Source organism: Equus przewalskii, chromosome 23 (genome assembly GCF_037783145.1).
Source record: "Equus przewalskii isolate Varuska chromosome 23, EquPr2, whole genome shotgun sequence".
NCBI classification, from domain to species: Eukaryota; Metazoa; Chordata; class Mammalia; order Perissodactyla; family Equidae; genus Equus; species Equus przewalskii.
In genome coordinates this window covers 5987963-6009862 of record NC_091853.1, presented here as the reverse complement: position 1 = coordinate 6009862, position 21900 = coordinate 5987963, and the positions used below count along the sequence as shown (strand labels likewise).

The window sequence follows — 21900 nt, the reverse complement described above, 5'->3', positions numbered from 1 at the left end:
CAACACCCCTGTGAGGTAGGTAAGTATTGTTAAACCCATTTTGCAAAAAAGTAAACTGAGGCACAGCATGGTAATGTGGTTTGGTCAAGTCCACCTGACAAGTTAAAAAAGCACAGCTGGAAACAAGGGGAAAGAAACAAAGAAAGGTCAGTCCTGGCTCCCAGCCCTAGATACTAAACTTTATTTCAAAATATTAGAAAACTAAAATAACCCACAATTACCATTTAAACTTTTACAATTTAGGCAAATCTTTAAGCATTCCACATAAACCTGGGTCTTTCAGGTTCCTGTTGCATAGAGACAGGGCAGATGACTAAATGGCTTTTCCTCCTCTCTCTAAGAGGAATTCTCATGACAGATCAGGATGTGCCAGCATTCCACCAGAGCTCAGGCTCCAAACTCATGGACATTTTTATAGCCTCAATAGTTTCTAATTTATTTAAAGTCCCAAGGTAAAAATAAAACCTGTTCTCAAACAGCTGCCCTATCGATTGCTCTGTGGCCTTAATGAGAAAGCAAGGAAACAGGATCCCTAATGAAACATCTCATCGCTATAGAGGTAAGGACAGTGGTGGTGGTGCGAAATTTGCATTTCGTAGTGTTTGAGAAACTGCAAACTGAAGCTTGCAAGAATATTTTATATATATATATAATATATAAATATATACAGTATATATATAAGTGTGCATCTGACTACCCTTAAGGCACCAAAGAGATGTAGGCCATGCCTTTCACAACTCAGTCTTTGTTTTCCTAGAGAAATTTCCCTCCCTCTCTCAAGTGAAAAATATTTCTTCTATCAAATAGCCCACGATAGCAAATCATTCAAAAACAACAAATATTGTTAACTTGAGATGGCTGATTGTTTGGATGGGGGTGAGGGGTGGTAGTGATGGCAATATTATCATCTATATCTTAGAGCTTAAATCTAGAGCTTATATCTAGAGCTTAAATCTAGAGCTTAGAGCTTAGAATTAGCCAGACACAGCCAATCACATTGAATCAGAGAGGCCAGTGACCAGATGTTGTGCACAATTGCTTTTTTTCCAGTAGCTGATGGAAAAATCTTACCATGACCGACAGAGATGGAGACAATGAGAAAGGGAATCATGTCTGGCACAGATTCTTCAGAAAGACTTTGGCTTTTCAGAAGTTCTTAGAGCTTCTATACAGAGAATTGGGAAGATGGATAGGGTAAGGCACTGAGGTTCCAATAGGTCATTGAGGAGACTATAGACAATTGTTCTGAATATTTATATGGTTTCTTTGGCTGCTGTAGATTTTTTTAAAACCCATACATCATTGGGGTGGGTGGTCTGAACCTAACAGAAGAAGCTCGGAGTATATTAAGCAAAGCGCATGAATAGAAGGAAAAACAAAATTAACACACACAGAAACAAGTGGTGGTGGTATCCCAGAGGGAGGAGGAACATTTGGTAACTAATTTTCATTTTGCTCCTCTCCTGCTTTTCTCTGCCATGGTCCCAATATTTTAGTTCTGTTTTTTGTTTGTTTGTTTTTATTTTTTTTTTCCAGCAGATGAAGAAATGACAGAGCAGGATAGGTGTCTTATGGTTTTTGATTTCTTCTCGGGCCTGTTTATTTATTTTTTTCCTCAGTTGACTGTTGGCACCTGGTTCCTCTGTAAACTATATTCCTTGGCCTTCAGTCTCAGGTTGGCAATGCTGTTGGCCATGTTGATGCCCTGTGCAGGGCTATTGTTGGCACATGTGGCAGAGTAAGTAGCCATGGCGCTGTAGGGACAAAGGAGAGAGCAGGGAGAATATCAGGCATTAGTTTCACAAAGCTGCAAGTCTGCGCCCCAGAGGGATGCAACTCTCAAGGTGTGGGCAGGCAAGGGCGGGAGTTGGACTAGACGACCTCTGAGGTCCCTCACAGCCCCAGATTTCCAGGAGTCTAAGGCCCTTGGGAAAGGGTGGTAGTGTTTTGAAGGGCAGGGGACAGCAGTGGAGAGTGGAGCAAGGCAGGGGCAGAGGTATTTGCTGTGTTGGATACAGTGAGTAACGATTTATTTCTGGGGTGAGAGAAGAAAGTTGCTTATGTTGAGTAGCAGGTGTTTCATCAGCTGAACAATTAAAACAGTATTTAATCTCTCTTCCTGCCTACATCACCAGCCTGTAGGAGCAAGGAAGAAGAGAAGCAGGCATTTGAAAAGAAGTTAAAGGGCCTTCTTCATTCTAGGTAGCTGACTTTAACTCGAACATATTTTCGATAACCAATAAACACCATATTAAATAGTGCACTTGGAGAACCATTTAAACAGACCAAGATAACTTCTCTGCCATTCTGGGTTCGCTGGCTGATAGGATAAGTATTGCTGAATCAAGAGCTTCCCATCCCGATTGGCCTGGAGTTTATAGCTTCTCCTTAAAGTACTTGAGTAGCTCACGCTGCCTTTTGGGTCAGTTATTTAGAAAACGTTTAAATCTCCCAGACAAACTAGCAAAGTCTCCAGTTTCAGGATTCGTGACCTCAGAGGTAACTATTTCTCATTGTCCTTATTGCTGAGAAAAACCTGAAGTTGTTTCTCATTGTCAGAGATTGTAATTAAAACCTAGGAATACCACTGGGCAGAAATTTGTAACTAGCAGTTTTCTATTAATTGCAGCCATGAATACTTTCTAAAGGAAAAACTAATGGTTTCTTAGACATGGATGCAAAATATCCATTACGTTATAAGAAACAGTTAAAAGGAAACTCATTTTAATTAAATGAAAATGTTTCTAGTTGTTGCTAAGATTAGCAAAACCCCTTTCAACTGAGGACTGGAATGAGATAGACTTATAAATGGAATGACATGTGCTCTTCTGTTGCCTGCATTCCAATGCAATTTTGTCAGCCACACAGGAGTTTGTGGTTCTGGGGATCAAGTGACAGACCAGAAAGAGAGAAAACTAAAGCTACTCTACACATAGAGAGACTGTCATTAATACTTATTTGGGACACCAAATGTAAGTCTTATAGTCAAGACTTATAATCAAGTCTTATGGTCAAGACTCACAATAGCCTATTGCAGCTCAGTGACTAGCAATTAACCCAGGAAAATTAGGTTAAAGAAAAATAATTGGTCCCAGATCACTAGTTCTTTCCAGAAATACACATCATTAGCTTAAAATCTTTGTAGCACTGGCATGTGTGTGAGCATGTGTGTGTGTGTGTGTGCATGTCTTATGGCAGGAGAGGGAAGACTCAGAAGGGTTCCAAAAGAATCCTACATTCTTCCATTTCATTTTTCCCTGCGTCACTCCTACTCATTTCAGGGTAGATGATCTTAACCGTCTACACAAAGTTAGTTCTCCAATAGCATCCTGTAATTTGCCTTTTAGCACGTATTTTGACTCCTCAACTGCAAGCCCATAGATTAGACACCACATGTGCCTTGTTCACCACTGTAGCCCCAGGTAGAATGGACACCATACCTAGCATATATTTGGCATTTAAGAAAGTACTTAACAAATGAGTAAATAAATGGGAAATAAATTGATATAGTATGATTAAATTGATTCCTGCTCCACGTCATTGATCTCTGTCATCCAGCAGTGAGTAATGATTCTAAAAATATTTTCCCCAATATGCTTTTATTCTGAGGAACTAGTCTTTCCTGTTAATTTTTCTGTCTTAATAGAATGAGCAAAATACTAAGGGACATGACTAAGCCGAGGCTGATGACTGCAGATTCTCAGATCTATCAAAAATATCTGTTAATAGTAAAGAAAATGAACAAATATTAGTGCAGGTGGGATTTATAGACTAGACTATGACTTTTGCCACCATCTACCAAAAGACAGAGGCAGAAGAAGAGTCCCCAGTTAAAGCAGGTTTCAATTAGGAGTGAGATAAATGATCAGAACAACCCTTTAAAATGGGACAAGGTTTTTTTAATAATATACCAGGAAATTTCATTTATTTTCAAAACCCAAGTAGATATCGTCATTTAATTCCTACATGAATGGCATGCTCACACTGAAGACTCCACCAGGAGAATATGCAAATGTGTAAATCCTATACCCAAGAAATTTCTAGGATATACCGAAATCTAAGATTTCAAAGAAATCAAAGATCTAAGTAGGTAAAAAAAAGAGAGACGATTGGATTTGGGAAATGTACCTAAGTTATAGATCATGGAATTAACCAAGTCAGTCTTTCTCAACCAGATTTCTGTGAGAGAATTCAGCCCTAAAGATGCGACATAGTACTATTTAACATGCATGGGAGAGAAGCTGGAATTGTGAGTTATCTGTATTATTTGTTAAGTACTGAGAATAATTTTGAATGACTTCTGAAAACAGAAGCTGAAACTACATGAGACAGCACAAAGAAAAAATTGGCAAATTGTAGCTTGTCATGGAGTATTGTGCTTTTAAGTACTTGGCCTTCTGAGGGATATGTTTTCTATCCTTTGAGATTCTGCACAACCAATTCCTATTTAATAGAAATTCTCTCCTTTTTCGATCATCAGAGGTATGGTCTATTTTTCTCAGACAAAGAGAACTGGAAACTTGGGGCATTATTTGAGTTTACTAAAGATGCTGTTACTATTTTCTAGAAATTTGTACTATAGTTGTGATTTCAATTTTACCTATTATATGACCATTTTTTCTATAGTTACTTTATAGTTTACTAAAGTCATCTGATATTCTAAAGACTTAGTGTGGTAACGTAGTTCTTGGAAATACTGAGATTTTCTCTCTAATGCAGCCCAGATATTAATATCCCAAATGAGATGAATGTTGATCCACTTTCCATCTCAAAAACAAATTAATGGAAATTAGGGTTATATTTTGCACAGGAAATTTGATTTTCACTGAGACATTCTCCCTTAAATGGCAGCCTGTGTTTCCAGATTTGAGAAGAGCACCCTTGTCTGGTTGTACTGTGGTGGTGTTATCATTAGTGAGGCCATGACACTGCCTTGTAGGAAGCCCTCAAGTTAGTGGGGCATGAGGATAAAAAAGCAGTCAAATTAATGAGTGAGTTTTGCAGTTCCCTAGGAGCTTGATAAGAGGCAACACTTTCACTTGATAAATGTTTAGGAAAATTATAAACTTTCAAAAATTGATCTAATTTAGTCCAGCATTACATAGCTATAAGAAGTAAGAGTCAGAGGCAGTCTTCATTCACAGCCTCTGAACAAGCATTTAGAATATAGAACTCTACAAGTAAAGACTATAGTGACATTTTGTGCACACACTCAAGAATTAGGAGTCTGTTTTCCCTCCAGAAGCTTAGCATTGGTCTAGTTTCTCAACTTGAACTGAAAGTGCCATATAGGCAAGCGGTGAGTAGTCCTTTGACATACCAGTGACAAGCAAGACTTGTTACAGGTCAGAAAAGACAGAATTAATGAGTGGATATTCTAAGAGCAGCTTAATCATGCTTTAAAAACAGCATTAGAAGTAACATGGAGAGGACCCACTTCCCAAAGTGACAACAGATGCAAGAGAGCCTTGAGTGACTGCCAATCTGAAAGATTGTTGATGACCACCTGTTTTCCATGTCATCAAAACTTCTGAAGCTCTGTGTCAGGAACAGAAAGAGAACCTTGAAATATTTTCTCACAAGACAGAAACCAATGAGAGTAATTAGCTGTTTTCAACCAATTTTATAGGGCCATTCAAACCATGTAAAATGACCACTCATTCCTATGCAGGATTATGCTTCCTGGGATTAAAAAAGTGAGATTAAAACTAAGTGATTTATACAGATCAAGCACATAACACCAAGAGCCTGCTTATCAACACCAAGCCCATTGGACTTGGCTTCTATGTAAGACCCACCTATTCCTGCAACAGGATGCAAACATAAGCTGAGTTCTGGGACTAGGTTTGTAGGGTTTGGCTAAAGCACCATTTCTGTTTAGTTTTTAAGAAAGTAAAGTTCTTTGTGTCTGTGACCAAGAAACTACATTGCCAAATAAAGTACATTGAGGAATTAGAGATGAAAAAGAAATGCTTGCGTCCCATCTGTTGATTCAGCAAATCTGCACTGGGACTTGTGCAGAGCTGACACATTTAAGCAAGCTTGAAATTTTTCCATCTCCATATTTGGAGATTCCTAACAGATGGAGTTCAGCCATGGACAGCAGAATGCTAACCACCAGCAGGGTTAGAGCTCTGTGTTCACTGGGGAAAAATCATTTTTGATCACTTCAACCTACCCTGAAAGGTTGTCATGAAGAAGAATGCATTAAAATGACTGCCAAACACCAAAGAAGTATGGAAAATACTATACATGGTATGATTTTAAACCAGGAAACTTAAGGACATCTGCCCATCCACTTTCCAATCGCCCACGGTGTAAGTCCACAAATCACAAAACGATTGAGGAGAGCTGGAGGAAAAATAGTACCTGACTCAGTTTTCACCTCTAACTTTGTTTTCTATTTGGCCCTTTTGGACAAATGATGACAGGCTGTTGAAAATTTCACCCCAAAGACAAATCTGTCAGTGAAAGAATTTGTGTGCCTTCCTGAGGTCCTAGCGTCTCACCAGCTTGGGATTTTTCCAAAGGCTGTACAGCTTGAGGTTTTTGCCACTCTGTCTGTCAAGTGTAGAGGATGGAGACCATCTCTCTGGTCAGTGCAAGAACAATGGAGGTGTACTTGCTTCATCTAAGAAAATTCAATACCAGTTTTCCTAGGGAAATTTACTTTTAAAGAGAGACCCTACAAATCCTTTTGGAAGTGATCTTTTGTTATTTAAATAATCATTTCTAGGTTCTGGTTTTAAAATTCATAAGTTGATTTTTTAAATGTATATTTAGCACTTAAAATGGACATACTTGACTACATTTCATTGATAAGCCTTCAGTTTGCACTACATGTCCAGTGATCCTTCTGCCATCTTTCTAGAAAAGTTTTTATATATGAAGTCTTGCATCTTTCTATTGTCTCAGGATCTTTTTGAAATGCACCTTTCTTACCTCTAGGTTCCAAACACCCCTGAGACATGCTGTAGGGAAATTATTGGTAGCTCAATGTTAGATACAAGGCTACATAAGAGATTGATGATCCAACCAGCCTGAGGAACAACAGGAGCCAGGACAAGAACACAGTTCTTCCAAGCCTGCCCCATATTCTACAGTCATCTAAAGCTTAACTATTCAAAGTATGTACCGAGTGTCCACAGCATCAGCATCACATGGGAGCATGTTAGAGATGCAGATCCCAGGTCCTGCTCCAGACCTACTAATCCGAGACTACGTCGTAACACGATCCTGGGTGATTCATACACTCAGTAATCTTTGAGGAGCTCTTCTCCAGACTATCAGACTACCCTTAACTTTATGAACAAATTTTCTTGCAGCTCTGATTTACAATAGTATTCCCCATTGGAGGAGCTCGCTGCTTTACATTTCTAGAACTGCAAGCCCCACTTTCTTGAACACACTTAATTCCCACTTAAACCCTACCCCCAGCAACCACCCTCTTCCCCCTCTGACAAGTTACCTTTTCAGTGTCTTCCGTTAGAATCCGTTATGAAGCCCCTCGTGTAAACAACATCTTGGGAGGGACGAGGATCTATTTTTGAAAGTGTGAAAGGGAGAAATGAGCCAAATGCGTTCAGCAGATGTCAGGCAGCACCGTGACCACGATCAATGAGGGAGGAGGAGGATGGGGGAGGGAAACTGCGGACAAGGAGAGCTGGCCTCTCGTTCACTTGTCATTGGTTTTCTTGGAGCCCAGCCCTCCCTCTGGGAATGGCACTCCAGACCAATACTGCAGATCCAGGCCATTCTCTATCTATCTCTCATAGGAAAGGATGTCTCTGGGGAAAGGTTTCTTGACTACTTCATCTAAAATGAACTTTTGACTTCTACTTCAGTCAAAAGTCCAGGACTCAGTTAATCACTGCTACCCAAGAGACAAAGCACCACAAGATTTGTGAGTCTACATAACTCTGGTGCTTGTGTGTGCTTTCCTTGCCTAAGAAAAACAGCTCTGAGCTAAGCAGTGGGCGTGTGTGCTAAAAACAAGCTTCCTTCAACTGGCTACGGGTAGATCAAGAAGACACCTGCCGGGACAGTAGTGTCTCTGTTAGGGAATGCTTTGCTCTTTCTGGTCACTCAGTTGCCTGCCTGACATCATCACCTCTGACATGTTCAAGGGAAGGAATGAGGTCATGACATGCTATAAATAGAGTGAGCCATATGTCCCAGTTTGCCAGGGACAATCCCGGTTTATGCCTGTTGTCCTAGGGTCATTATTAATAGCACTCCCTTTCACTCTCAAAAGTGTCCCAGTTTGGATGATAAATTAGACAGCCACCACTCTGGATACAAAAGACACCCACAAAAAAATGTGCTGGCTATTTCCCATCCCATAATTCTGACCATATGCAAACAACTGCTTTGAATCTTGGTTTCCTCCTCTCTTCTTCCAGGGGAGAGCTGTGGAAGTCAGGAAACTGTCCTCTCTGGCAAAACTGTCTGCTCACTGTCCCTGGGTTGTGTGACTAAGCCACATCAGTCATCCCAAGGGGATGCCCACACACCCCAGAATGTGGAACTCAGCTGCAGGCATGCTTCACTGATCTGAAACAGACTCTGAATCGAAAGGGTGTGTTTACGTAGTTTCCCAGTCTTGTGTTTTTTACTACTTTCAAATTAATGTAAGTTTTAATTTGAATGAAAATATGGTTATGCGGCCTAAGACGTTGGACAGAAACAGGGATCACGAGCACTGAGTCTAATTCTGCTTGCTGAAGGCTTAAACTTGGGCAATGTTCAGTCTCTTCTTTGGAACCAGAGCAAGGACAGAGCTACCACACAGGAGCGTTCCAAGGATTAACCAAGAGAAATGCCTTTTAATGAATGTCACATGTGAGATGACTAACTTGACATAACAGTACCAACAGAGATAGCGCGTTAGTTTCCCATAACACAAAAGGCCTATCATTTCCTTTGATTTTCTTCACGTGTTTCTCTTTTATATTTCCTTAACAAAACTTTTATTACCTACCAAGCTTCAAAATGTGAAATCATAATGTAGTTTGGTTCTAAACATAGCAGAAAAATCTCCAAATAACAGAATAGCTTTTTGCCACTTTTAGAAATTAATCAAAATATAAACACTCCAATCAACATTGGGTCAAAAACATTGTCGTTGATTAAATTAATGCTTTAAACCATCATTTTTCTACTTATATCTGGAGGTTAACTTATTCTTCATACAGAATATGAACAATCAAATTCTATGAAATTTTTAATTATTTTTTACAAACTCTGTATCTAAGAGAGAAACAATATAAAAGCATACCATGAAATGAATAAAAAGTACTAAGTTATATGATTTTAAGTGAAAAGAGCAGAATACAAAAGTATATGTACACTAAGGCTGCACTATATAAAATACTGAACTCTAATTGCAAAAATCAACAGTTATGTCAAGATGGTGGAATTATGAATGTTTTTAAAAACTGTATCTAGTATTTCTACATAATCTTTCCAATTAAAATAGAACATTTCCCAAAAAGGCACATATAAATTGCATGTTAATAATTTCAGTTAGATGCCCATATACAAAATATACATGATGCAGGCACTGGGGCTTGAACTTTTGCTGAGGCCCAGGTTGTCTAACCCAATATTAACTCAGCAAGTATTTCATCCCCACTCATGCAGTGTACTGCCCTCAGCCCTCACTAGTGTGGACCAAATGACAGCCATCTGGACTGTTGAGAGCTGATGTGAAAAGTTCCGAACTAGGATCCAGGTAGAAAAAAGAGCAATACTTCCTGGTTGTGATCAAATTCAAACCAGAGGCCTTGAAACATCAAGCTTTGAACCACATCAGTTTCCCAAGCCACTTAATGAGTCTATGAACTATCAATGTTTACCAGAGAAACAAAGCAGTCTTCCACTTATTTAAAATTGTAAAGAATATGTGATTTCACAATGGTCTTCAAACTGTATTTTTAGTAAATCCTATGGGACAGGAGTCAAATTTTGAATAGGACACACAAACATGACTAATCTTTTGAAATCAGCAAGGCATATTATGTCTGAGAGCAACAGCAATTTCCAATTTCCTATGTATAGGATCTCTATGTACTAATACCAAAGTAATTCAGGCTAATTTCATGATGAGGGATTTAAAAGAGAAATTTCCAAATGCATTTATGGTGTTTCTTTCAAAGAACTAATTTGGAATAGAAAAAACATTTAGGTGAGGTCTTTTGCTTTAATTAGTGTGATCAAATTTTGAAAAGTATTTCCAATTCACCAATGTGGCATTTCACATCAGGAGTTCAGTTTAGATTGGGAGATAATCTCTTATAATTAGTTTAAAACCTCTCCTTAAACCATTAATTAACCTTGACAATAAAAAGGTAAACAAAAGCGTAATACATGAATTTATGAATACTTCTTCCTCCGCTGCAATGGGCCAAAGAGAACAAACAGCCTTGCTCTGGCTTCCAAGAGCGCTCACATTTAGGTTCAAAGAAAGGCACTTTAGACTGACGACAATGCATTAGGCACTTGTGTCTCAGCTTCCCTCTGGAATTAACTTATATTTTCAGAACAGCATAAGAAATGGAAGTTAAATGACTCTCCAAGAGATTGAAATATTACTCTGTTATTTGCCTCTTTAAAAATTTTGACCTTTTTAATATAAAAGTTTAGTGTAAATTATACATTGTCTTTATATTTTAAAAAACCCATACAAACTGACCCCAAAGAACTTCAGATAAGTAGATAAGAATTACCAATAGAGTGGGAAGGCATTTTGGATCACCAGACATCTCCACCTACTCACAGAGAACTGTGGCCATGAAAGGGATCAGAATGTTCTTGGGTTTTTTTTCCTTCTCTGTCTCAGTCTCTCTCCTTCTTTCTTTCCTTCCTTTCTTCCTTCCCTCCTTCTTTCCTTCCTTCCTTCCTTCCTCCCTTTGCTTTTAATTCAAAATCAGCTTACTATGAAATTTGCCTTCGGTCCTACACTTACAGCCTCGCAACTTAAATTCCTACTTGAGCATAAGAAAACAAATCTATCTCAAATTTGGAAGTGGAGTAAAGTCTTGTTCCAGAATGGTTGCAAGAGGGACTCTGGGCATAGCTTAATGATCTTTTGCTTTTAGATTCTTCCCCATCTTTGAAACCTTTGCAAGAGTTCCTGAGTCCAAGAAGAGATTGCTGTTGGCCTGCCTCTCTCTCTTCTGCCCCAAACCCTGCTCCTGGGGCAACTAGTAATCTCCTGTGAAAATCTGGGGATGTCAACAAGTTGAATGTCTTTGAAGAGGTTAACCCAGTAAGAAATGTCAGACAGCTGCACAAGCAGCTTTGAACGTGACCAACCGCTGAGAAACATGTGGAAGTGGAGCAAGGGAGGGTGGGCCAGTCATTCACCTGTACGGAGAGGCCGTCCCCCAGGAGAGATAATCGGTGGGTCTTGGAGCAGGACGAGGTACAATGGGCTGCTCCACAGCAGTCACATCTCCTGAGTAGGATTTGAGGAGGGAAGCGTTTTTATTGGCCAGCATGGCTCTCTCATTCCTGCGGAATTTGGCTCTTCGGTTCTGAAACCACACCTGGAAGATGTTGGGAGGAGAAAAGGGCATGAGGAAGGAGAGGAGAAACAAAGAAGAGGTTACTTGAACGAAGTACTACTGGTTGATTTCACCATATAATGCCTTCCCAGGGAAGATGCAGGATAGGTCCGGAATTCTTCCTAGAAGAAGAGAAATCTGCCGCGATCCTTCCCTGATGGGCGGTCTTAGACAGCTATTAAGGGTGAAGACTATTCTAACAGGACCATGGAGTACTTCCAGTAATCAAGGTTCCAGAGATGAGATCCATGTCTAACCCACGGGATAGTAAAATATGGGTTATAATCCCTGTTGTAACCAAGAACAAGAAGAAAAATCTCATTAGACTTCTGCCACAGATAAGATGACATTTTAAAAGTTTCTTCAAAATTCTTGAAAATGTGAAAACTTCATCTGCTTTCATGATACTCATTGATAATTAAAGAAAACTCTGCATCTTTCCAAAAGTAGACCCTGTGACAAGGATTGCAGAAGCAAAAGATTTCTTGGGGAGGTGCAAGGAGCACAAGTAGGAGGAAGTAACAGAAGAAAAGGAACCTTCCAGAACGTGCTACTAAACGAGCACCCTCTGTGGTGGCTCAGTCTCTCAGGGGCCTTAAGGGCTGACCAGCAAACATACTTCCCGCCCAGGGGTGAGAAGCCTGGGGATTCATACACTGGCTACTGTCCGTCACTGGTTGTTAATGTTCTAGCACTTCTCCCATGCTAAACACAGGCAGGGCAGTCTCTTGGAGTTCTAGAAAGAAGCTTGTGGCACAGAAATGCAAATGCTAAAGGTTGGAAGCCGACTGGAGTACATTTAATTGCAAGGTTTGAGGGATTTGGGTAGTGCTGACAGCATCAGCTACAGCTAACAGTAAACCTGCCCTTTATTAAGTGCTACTAGGACTGGGAACTTATATAAGCACATGACAAACATTATTTATAGTTATCATGACAATTCCGTACATCAGGCTTTATTATTTTTATTTCAGCACTGAGGAAACGGGTCCTATGAGATTAAGTAATGTGTTGAAGTTCACACAAATAATAAATGGATCATTCAAGGACATCTGAATGACGATCATACAACTCTTCCAGACTGCCAAGGAATTGTATTCATTCATTTACTAATTCAAGAAATCTTTACGGAGTGCCTGCTGTGTTCTAAGCTCTGTGCTAACTGCTGAGAACAGAGAGATGAGACATGCTCTGCTCAGAAGCAGCTCATAGTCTATTAAAAGAAGACAAGCATGTAAATTTGAAAAACTGCAAAACAAGTATTTTAGGTGCCATTATAGAAACATGTAACAAAGTATGGGAAAAAGAAATTCTGTGGTGTGGAGTGGAACAGTTGCACAGCTCTTGCAAGGAATATTCACATAAAATACCATGGGGTTGGTACCCGGTGGAGTCGTGCAGCCTGAAGGGCCTGGGTGGAAATCATTAAGGTGGAATCTGGACACCTCTTTCCAGACTTTGCAGCCTCCCAGTTCTTTTGTTTCTAACGTGCCATTCACATTGCTATTAGAGTTATCACTTTAAATGCAAATATAATTCTATTAGTGCCCTGCTTTATATTATCCACTGGCTCCCGTCCCTCATAGAATAAAGTCAAAACTTCTTACCACGGAACAAAGGCTGTTCAGGAGTCAGCTCTTTGTCCACCAATCCAGCCACATCCTGCATCACTGGGACCTCTTGCTCTGGCCCTCCATCATTGCAACTCCTGCCCTGGGCTCAAGACTATCAAATGTATTCAGTTCCTCCCCACCTACGGATATTCACACCAAATGCTCCCTCTGCCTGCAATAGTCTCCCCTTCTTTGTCTAGGTGTCAAAAGACATAATATTTTTCAAGATTTGACTTTAACAGCGTCTCCTTTGTAAAATGTTGTAGTGGAGAGAACATGGCTTTAAAGTCTAACAGACTTTGCTTGTCTCCACTACTGTAAAGATGTGTTGTTGGATAGTTATTTAATTTCTCTGATCCTTCATCTCCTAACCAAAAGGAAATAATAATGACTACACACAGGTTTGTTATGAGACTTGGCACAGAATGAGTGCTTAATATATGTGTAATCTCACCCTTTTTCCCCAGGCAGATTTGATCATTCCTCCCTCTGGTCTATCACTAATTCTTGTACATCCTTTTAGTGTAGGAATCATCTGACTACATCATAACAGTATGGTACACACATCTGTCTTCTCTGCCTCCAGTCTATTACATCCTTAAGGAGAGGGCCAGGGTCTTATTCATCCCCAGGAAGCCAAAAACAGTTCCAAGAGTATAATAAGTGCTTGATAAATGTTTGAGGGGGAATTAAAGAAGGAGAAAAAGAAAGAAAAAAATAAATTTTACAAAGATGATAAGACATGGCTTCCGTCCAAGAGATCTTCACAGTCTAGTTGGGGAAGTTGGCCCACATACAACTGAATACAATACATGTCACGTTGTGATAAATACCAAAAGTATAAAAAAGGCCAGAGTCAGAAGGGAGTGGTTCTGACTGGGAAAAAGTAAGACTTCGTGGAGGAAGAAGCAAGTCTTGGAGGGAGAATTCTGTCCACTCACACACAAAATGTCTACAGCTCTGAAAGCCATTGGGACATAGTAGCGTGGGAAAGGAGGAAGATGAAATAGTTTCAACATATAAGACAGGCGTTTTCTTATTGTTGTAATGGGGGCAAGATAGCTCCCCAACCCACAGATTTCTCTTTCACATTAAAAAAAAAAATTTCCAACATTGCTCATTGCTCTGTCCAGGTTTCCTTATTTAAAATTCAGATCACCATGGCAAAAATGGTATTTCAAGGTACTGTGGGTTTCTGGTCTAAAATTATTTATTACACCACTGCAAGCCAAGCCTGGGGCATAAAAGATATAGGGATTTTGAAGGAGAGAGGAAGGGATTTAGGAGTAGAAACAGAGCATGTTTAGAGAGCTGTGGTCAGCAGCATGAGGAAAGAGGATGTGGGAAGGCAGACCTCAGAGCTGTGCTTTGGATGGCGGGACGGAGAGAGAAAAAGTGAGTTTTGTCCCTGTGGCTCCCTCTCACTTGAGCCCTGATGGATTGCCAAGAAGCAGCGAGCGCGTCCTCACTCCTGCTTTCTCTAACCTGTGCTCGGAGGCACCATGGCGCCCAGATAACCTTCCCCCTTTTGTCATTGGCATTTTTTTTTCTCCTGGGGAGCATTTCTAGGCGAGGTCCCTGTTTCCTGTGGGGAAAACTCTAACACACCTTCTTTTCCAACTGAAGGGAGCTCCAGGACCCTCTCCCTCAACTCAGCAAATGTCTCTCACAGCATACAGTGCCCCATGGAATACACATGGTTCTTACTCTCAAGGGCCTTGGGGTCTAGCTCAAGTCCCCAGTGGTCAAAACTTTCATCATTTGCATAAAGAAATCCCTCAAGTCCAGACTGAACACAGATATACAAAAAATAATGTCCTCAGGAAGACAAGACAGATTTGGTCCACGGTCCTTACTAAAAGAGCAGCCTACCGGTGGCAATACGGAAGACAATAAGGTCTTGACCGTCAGCAGAGAGAACAGGCACCACATGAAAAAGCATTTAGCCAGGAGACTTTCACTGATTCAAAGTTTACTGTGGCGCTTAAAAGCATGAACTCTAGATCTGTGTATCTGTGTTCGAATCCTAGTTCAGCCACTTCCTAACTGTGAGACATTGGGTAAAACACTTTAACATCTCTGCGCCTCAGCTTCCTCATCTATAAGATGAAGAACACTGTCCACCTCATTGAACTGGTGTGAGGATTAGCAGATTCATTTATGTGAAGTATTTAGAAGACTGCTTGGCCTCTCAGGGCTCAGGTAGTGTTTAGTTATTACATTATTATCATTATTATGATTACTAATCACAGACTGTGTCATTTCTAGATGCCTGGCTTGTAGTTCATGTGTCATGTCACTATTGTTAGAAAGAATCACTGTTCTCTCTCTACCCTGGGCTGACATGTCCTTATCTTCCCTCACTTCACAGAAACAAAGAGCCATCTGCTTGAATGTGCTTTTTTTTTCTTTTGAGGAAGATTAGCCCTGAGCTAACTTTTGCTGCCAATCCTCCTCTTTTTGCTGAGGAAGACTGGCCCTAAGCTAACATCCGTGCCCATCTTCCTCTACTTTATATATGGGATGCCTGCCACAGCATGGCTTGATGAGCGGTGCCATGTCCACACCTGGGATCCAAACCGGTGAACCCCGGGCTGCCAGAGTGGAACGTGTGCACTTAACGGCTGCACCACTGGGCTGGCCCCAATTTGAATGTGCTCTTAACACAGGTCCTAAGTGCAATGTCTTTAATGTGTTTATCTCCCACTCCCACCAGTATCCAGAATCGTGTGTACTTATAATGAGTTTCTTGAAGGTTTGTACATTCCCAAAGTCTGGGGAGGAAAACTGAGATGGGGACAGAGAGTTCATCTCTTTGGCCACATGAAGCTCAGATTGAAAACTCGGAAGTGTGGAGTCAAATGCTCAGGTGGACGATGTTTATTACATGAATCTGGAAGGATGGGAAACAAAGAGGAGGAGTGAGCCCTGTAAAAAGGCATATTCCATCCCACCTAAAGGCATTCAATTAGATTTTTAAAAATACTATGTTGCCCAAAGATACACAGTTAGAAACTGATTGTGACCTCATGCTGCCCATATATAATGCTTATTAGTCCCAGCTCCAGCCTGAAACCTACACCTTGTTTTGTGTATCTTTTTCCTTGAGGAAGATTGTCCCTGACATAACATCTGTGCCAATCGTCCTCTCTTTTGTTTTATATGTGGGATGCCACCACAACATGTCTTGATGAGCAGCATGTAGGTCCGTTCTGGGGATCTGAACCTGCGAACCCCAGGTTGCTGAAGCAGAGCATGCAAATTTGACTACTACACCACCAGGCTGGCCCCTACACCTTGTGTTTTTAAACAGTCTTCTGAGATGTGCCTCTGAGGAGGGGAAGATTTCGGTTACCTGCACTCTGGCCTCGGTGAGGTTCACCCGGCGTGCCAGGTCTTCTCGCACAAAAGCATCTGGGTAGTGTGTCCGCTCAAAGACACGCTCCAAAGCCTGCAGCTGGCTGCTGTTGAAGGTCGTCCTGTTCCTCCGCTGCTTTCTCTTCTTCTTTTCCTCTGAGTTCATCTGATCATCTGGAATAGAAGAAATTAATGATAAGGAGCTAAAGTCATGTTGGGGGGTCCTAGTTTATACTTCTTGACTATATATCTGCAGTGAGATATTGTTTCATTTGCTTACGTCCTTATCAAAGTGTTACAGCCAACACCACTTTCAATGTGCAAATGTGGGCATTGGTGCTCTCAAGTTCATAAGCGAAGACTACCCAGCAGTTCTGTCGCTTACTTGTTTCTAAGTCTGGGACCAGACCTGAACTATCAGAGGGACATTTCTTGCATGCTCCTATTTTGTCAAAGAGGGCTAAAGGAAAATCTTACTCCTGCCCCTGTTCTCTGGACTTCTCTAGAGATGGGGGAAGAAGGGTAGATTGCTTCAGAATTTGTCTTAGACAGTATTATGTTCATTCATATAATTTCATAACCAAAGAGACCAACCATCCCTGATGCCTTCTCCTCAACATACCCACATAAACACAAATGCAGAGGTAAAGAGGAAAAACCATGTTCAAAGTCATTAGAGGGATTTCTGTTTTACCATGCATTCTCCTGGAAACAGCAAGTAATTCCTAACTGCATTCACTCAAGGCTCCATGCTGTTGCTAAGGCAGGCTTCCGGAGCCTTGGCCTAGATCAGGGTTAGTGCTACAACACCATCAACCCAAGCCTATGTTGGCCTGGACACACCCTATGAGAACTCTAGAACTGGAAAGAGTACTGAAAGATCGCTAAAACATTTTCACCCAAAAATTGAGTTCTAGGGCCCTGAGATCTTAGGAACCTTTGGAGAATCACGACCCCAAGTTATAACCTGTCCTTCCCTGGTTTTCTCTGAGTTTCCCCGAAGGCACCTTGGCAAGCTGATCATCCAGCCTGCCCATGGCAGTCCGAGAGCAGTGTGCTCCTGTCCGGGCACCCCCACCCAGCCCAGGCAGGAATGATGGATGTATGATGCTGAGTGGAATACCAGCTGTGCTAACACCACCATCAAGTTATCACTCTGAGGCCCAAGCCACTGCAGAGCCTGTGCGGTGCCGGGAGATTTACAGCGCTGAGCTGCTGGGGCCCAGACACACACTCGGCTTGATGAACTGGACTTACACTTCCAACAGCCCTCCCCAAAGAAACTCAGCCCAAAGAAAAATATGAGGAACGAGAGGGAGGATGGAGAGAAAGGAGAGCTGGGCCGCTTGTTCCTCATTCAATAGAAAGTAGCTCTCAGCCATTTTTTTCAACATGCGAAGTCTCTCGATCCTCTCTGACTATAAACACATGACATATTCAAGAAAACTACTGGCAGGAGTCACGACACCATAAGAAAAGTGATTCTTACCTGAGCTATACTATAATTCTTATAAGAAATTGAGGGCATGTTCTAGATTTGGACGTGGATTCAAAGTGTAGCTTAAATGGAGGAGTTCCTAGCCCAGATCCCTCAGTGCCAAACAACTGAGGCCTCTAAGTCTTTTTGAGCAAAGACCCCTTCTTCTGCACCAGGAATGCGCTTGGAACTCGGAATAGAGACTGCACATTTCCCCTTGATATTTAAAGTGGCCAGATATAGAAAGTGCTTATTGAATTGGTTTTCAGGGAAAATGTGAAAATTTTCTTGTGTTAAGACAACCATTTCTACACAAAAAAACACCAATATGATCTCAATCACATTCCTCCAGCTAAGCAGCTGCTGCCACCCATTCTCTCAGCTTCATGGTTGTGTTCACGGTTGACCACTTCTCTGTTTTGTTACATTTGTGGTGTGTCAACTAGAAGCCCTGCTTTGAAGGCACTGCTGTGACACTGTCAATGTCAGACCAGTGGCATCTTGAGAACGCAGCCAATTTAATTATCATAGATCTATCAAGGCCTGGGATGTTTCAAGTAACAGCCCTGATTATACCACTATTTAGCTATTAGCAAAATTAGTTTAGAATATTATCAACGCAGAATTCAAACACCTATCAGCAGTTGCCTTGCGTTTGTATTCTGCTTCCTATTTGAGTATTTGGAGGCATTTCTGGTGTTCCCACTCAGTTTCCCAGATCTTTTTTGTCTCCAGTTCTATATGCCTTGCACTTCAGCTCTCTCTAGGTCATCTTTATGACAGCACCGCGACCTGCATTTCATGCTCCTATTAAACAGAAGTATGCAAAAAATCCTTAGCTTCCTCACCGACCCCCAGATGGAGACTAATTAGACAGACTCTAGGCTATCATTTTCAATCATATAAAGGAAATCCTTTATTAAGCCAATCCCATGATTTGCTTTGTTCTCTCAAAGAAAATCCCTTCTCAGGTATAACCACAACTTCTAAATCCTTTATGCTGTTTTGTAAGCCTATCTCTTCTTGTCCTGCCAAACTGTGATTGAGAACAAGAATATTTTATGGTTTGTTCTTAGTACTACAACCTGCTACATAATCTTTCTTTGAAATCTTCCACAGTTCACTCAAATTCCACCGACTGCCCACCGTAAACCACCAAGTCCCCTGACGTGGGAGTAAGGGAAATGGAGAATTACAGTTTATGACAGAGAATAAATAGCTATGATGACCGGAAACAATTCCAGCGAAAGTTTCCCAGTGAACGTTCTTGTTGTTTTTAACAAATGAAAACACCAGTCCAGACCATGCTGAAGGTGAGAAAAGACACACAAGTAACAGGGGTCCAAGGAGTCTGGATCTGGTAAATGTCCTTCAAAGTGTGAGTATAATAGGAAGAGACAATGAGGGGACAACAGAGACAGCTTGAGCGGCAGCCCTGCAGCTCATCTGTCTTTGCTCACGACTCACAAAGTGTGAGCTCCCTGCTTTCCTCCAAGAACACGGAAGAACAGGACCCAGCACAGTCTCTTCAGCAGCGTGAGAGGTAAAGTCAACATTGCAGAGGTTAACAAATGCGGGGCGTCTGAAGGGCCTGTGATAAGCACTTATCAGACTCCAGACTCTGGTTGAATACAGGGGAGAGAAAGTAGTATATTTTTATCACTGCCAGAAGATCATCTTTCTTGTAAAAACAGCTACAGTAAAGGTTGATTTTGAAACATGCTGTCTGAGGACACTAACGTCCAACTGGGCAACAGGAAGCATCTGATTCTTTGGAATTCTGAAGTGGGTAAGAGTCACCAAATGGAAGAATAACCACAGGCTACATGGATGCATTCTTATCAAAATCATGTTTCAAGTCCAAGGTGTTTACAGATCTTATGGATGATTGCGTATGCTATGGATGGTTGAGTGAATTGCAAGTATGCAGTTATTGCCACACTTTCCAATAAAAACAGGCAAAATGACCTTATTAACAAATATATTTTCACTTGGAATCATGAGTCATAAAATATTGGCACCAAATGAAACCAGGGAAATTGTCTAACTCAACTGTCTTATTTTACAGTTGAGGTAAATGAGGCCTAGAAGAATGAAGTAACTTCCCCCAAATCACAATACAAGCTGTGACTGAGCCAGAGCCAGAAACCAGGGCTCCTAATTCTACTCCATTCTCAAGTGCAAATGACAATATACATGCTGTGCATGAGAGGAACAATGAAGCATCAGAGACATAAATAAAAACCATTACCCCAAGAAAATTTTTATAGGAAAGATAGGTTTTTTCATGCTACCTATATAAACAGGGTCTAAGAAACAGGGTCCATCTATATCCATGTTGTCATTTCTACCAGAATAGCCAGTAAAAAAATGCAGCCACTCTCATGCAGAATAGCTACTTTGATCCAGATGTTCTTGAATTTTCCTTTTCAATGGCCTCTGTAAGTCCTTGATTCACCAATTAAATCTATGCAGAGTTATTTTAGCACACCAGTACACCCCATCTTCCATCTTCTCCTTACATCCATATTGGCACTTCTCTTTCTTTCATTTTAGGACTGAGTTCAAAATCTCTGTTTCCAGGGCAGGCCCCATGGCTGGGCGGTTAAGTTTGCGCACTCTGCTTCAGCAGCCCAGGGTTTTGCTGGTTCTAAACCTGGGCATGGACGTAGACCTGCTCATCAAGCCATGCTGAAATGGCATCCCACATAGCACAACAAGAAGGACCTACAACTAGAATATACAACTATGGACTGGGGGTGCTTTGGGGAGAAGAAGAAGAAGAAAAAGGAGATTGGCAACAGATGGTAGCTCAGGTGCCAAGCTTTAAAAAAAAAAAAAAGCTGTCCCCTGTGACACATCTCAAATCTTATCTCCTCTATAAAACTTTGCTGGTAACTCCAATCCATATTGATATCCATTCTCCAAATCCCTATATATATTTTAGTATATAATCAAATACTTTTTTAAAATTATGGGTCAATTCTTTCTATGTAAATGCTTTATCACCTAAATGCATTCAGATCTTCCTACGGAAAAGATATAGGGTCTCTTGATAAATCAAATTTAAATAAAATTTGAAAGATTTATAGTGGTGTGGTATAGAAGCAGTCTCGGAAAATTAGAACATTGGTGATTCATCTGAAGTTTTAAAGGGCTGAAGAATTTCTGAATTCCAATTATTCTTTTTAATAGTGCATAGAAAATAATTAGGTTAACATTATCTTTTGTCTCTGGATAATTTTACCCACAGAGGGAAAAAACCTTTTGCTGTGTTTCTTTTTCAAATAAATAGGTTAGTCATCAGATTTAGAGATGGGAGGAGCTGTGTGGTTTGATTCCTTTGTAAATGCAGGAATTAGTCCTTCATTTTTATTTCTTGCTAGAAAAGCAGCTCCAAGATGAATGATTTAAACAAACAGGAACACATATGAGAAAGAGATGTTAAAGAGAATGGTGTGTCCAATGGATCAGGATGTTAGAAAACACAAGAAGCACTTCTCCAGTAAAGCAAGCCCTTAGTTTTAAGCAGGAGGCCCCTTGTGCACTCAAATACAAGTTCAAGAGGACAATAGCTGTGTCCTTGGCTCTAGAGTGAAATTCACTCTGGACTCCAGATGTGGCTGCCAAAGTTGCGCTGAAGGGAGATTAGAGAAGACAGTGTGAAGTGCTATCCTCAAGCATGAGGACGAGGCAGCTTGCCGTGATCCCTACTCACTAAGGCCTTGCACTCACCAGGCAGCCTTCAGTTAACTGCCAAACACCCTGACCCTCTTCTGGGAGAAGTCTTGGAGATTCCAACTGGTCAGCCAAATATAATTTAAAGGTACAGCAAAAACATATTTTAGGAATAAAATCTGAAGAAAAATGTCTCTCATATGCCTGA

General features: G+C 40.9%; 1 protein-coding gene across 3 annotated transcripts in view; it reads right to left on the bottom strand.

Moving 5' to 3' along the window:
- PRRX1 (paired related homeobox 1) overlaps positions 1–21900 on the bottom strand; it is a 95650-nt gene that overhangs the window by 25288 nt on the left and 48462 nt on the right. The window contains exons 2-5 of one of the 3 annotated variants that reach the window (XM_008519875.2): positions 16536–16711; positions 11368–11549; positions 7469–7540; positions 1236–1754 (exon numbers count right to left, since the gene is read on the bottom strand). In XM_008519875.2, the coding sequence (XP_008518097.1) occupies positions 7486–7540; positions 11368–11549; positions 16536–16711 (413 nt within the window). In that variant the 3' untranslated portion in view covers positions 1236–1754; positions 7469–7485. Of the gene's footprint in view, positions 1–1235; positions 1755–7468; positions 7541–11367; positions 11550–16535; positions 16712–21900 lie in introns of those variants that run through there. The other 2 variants (XM_070591053.1, XM_008519874.2) reach the window with 2 other exon arrangements.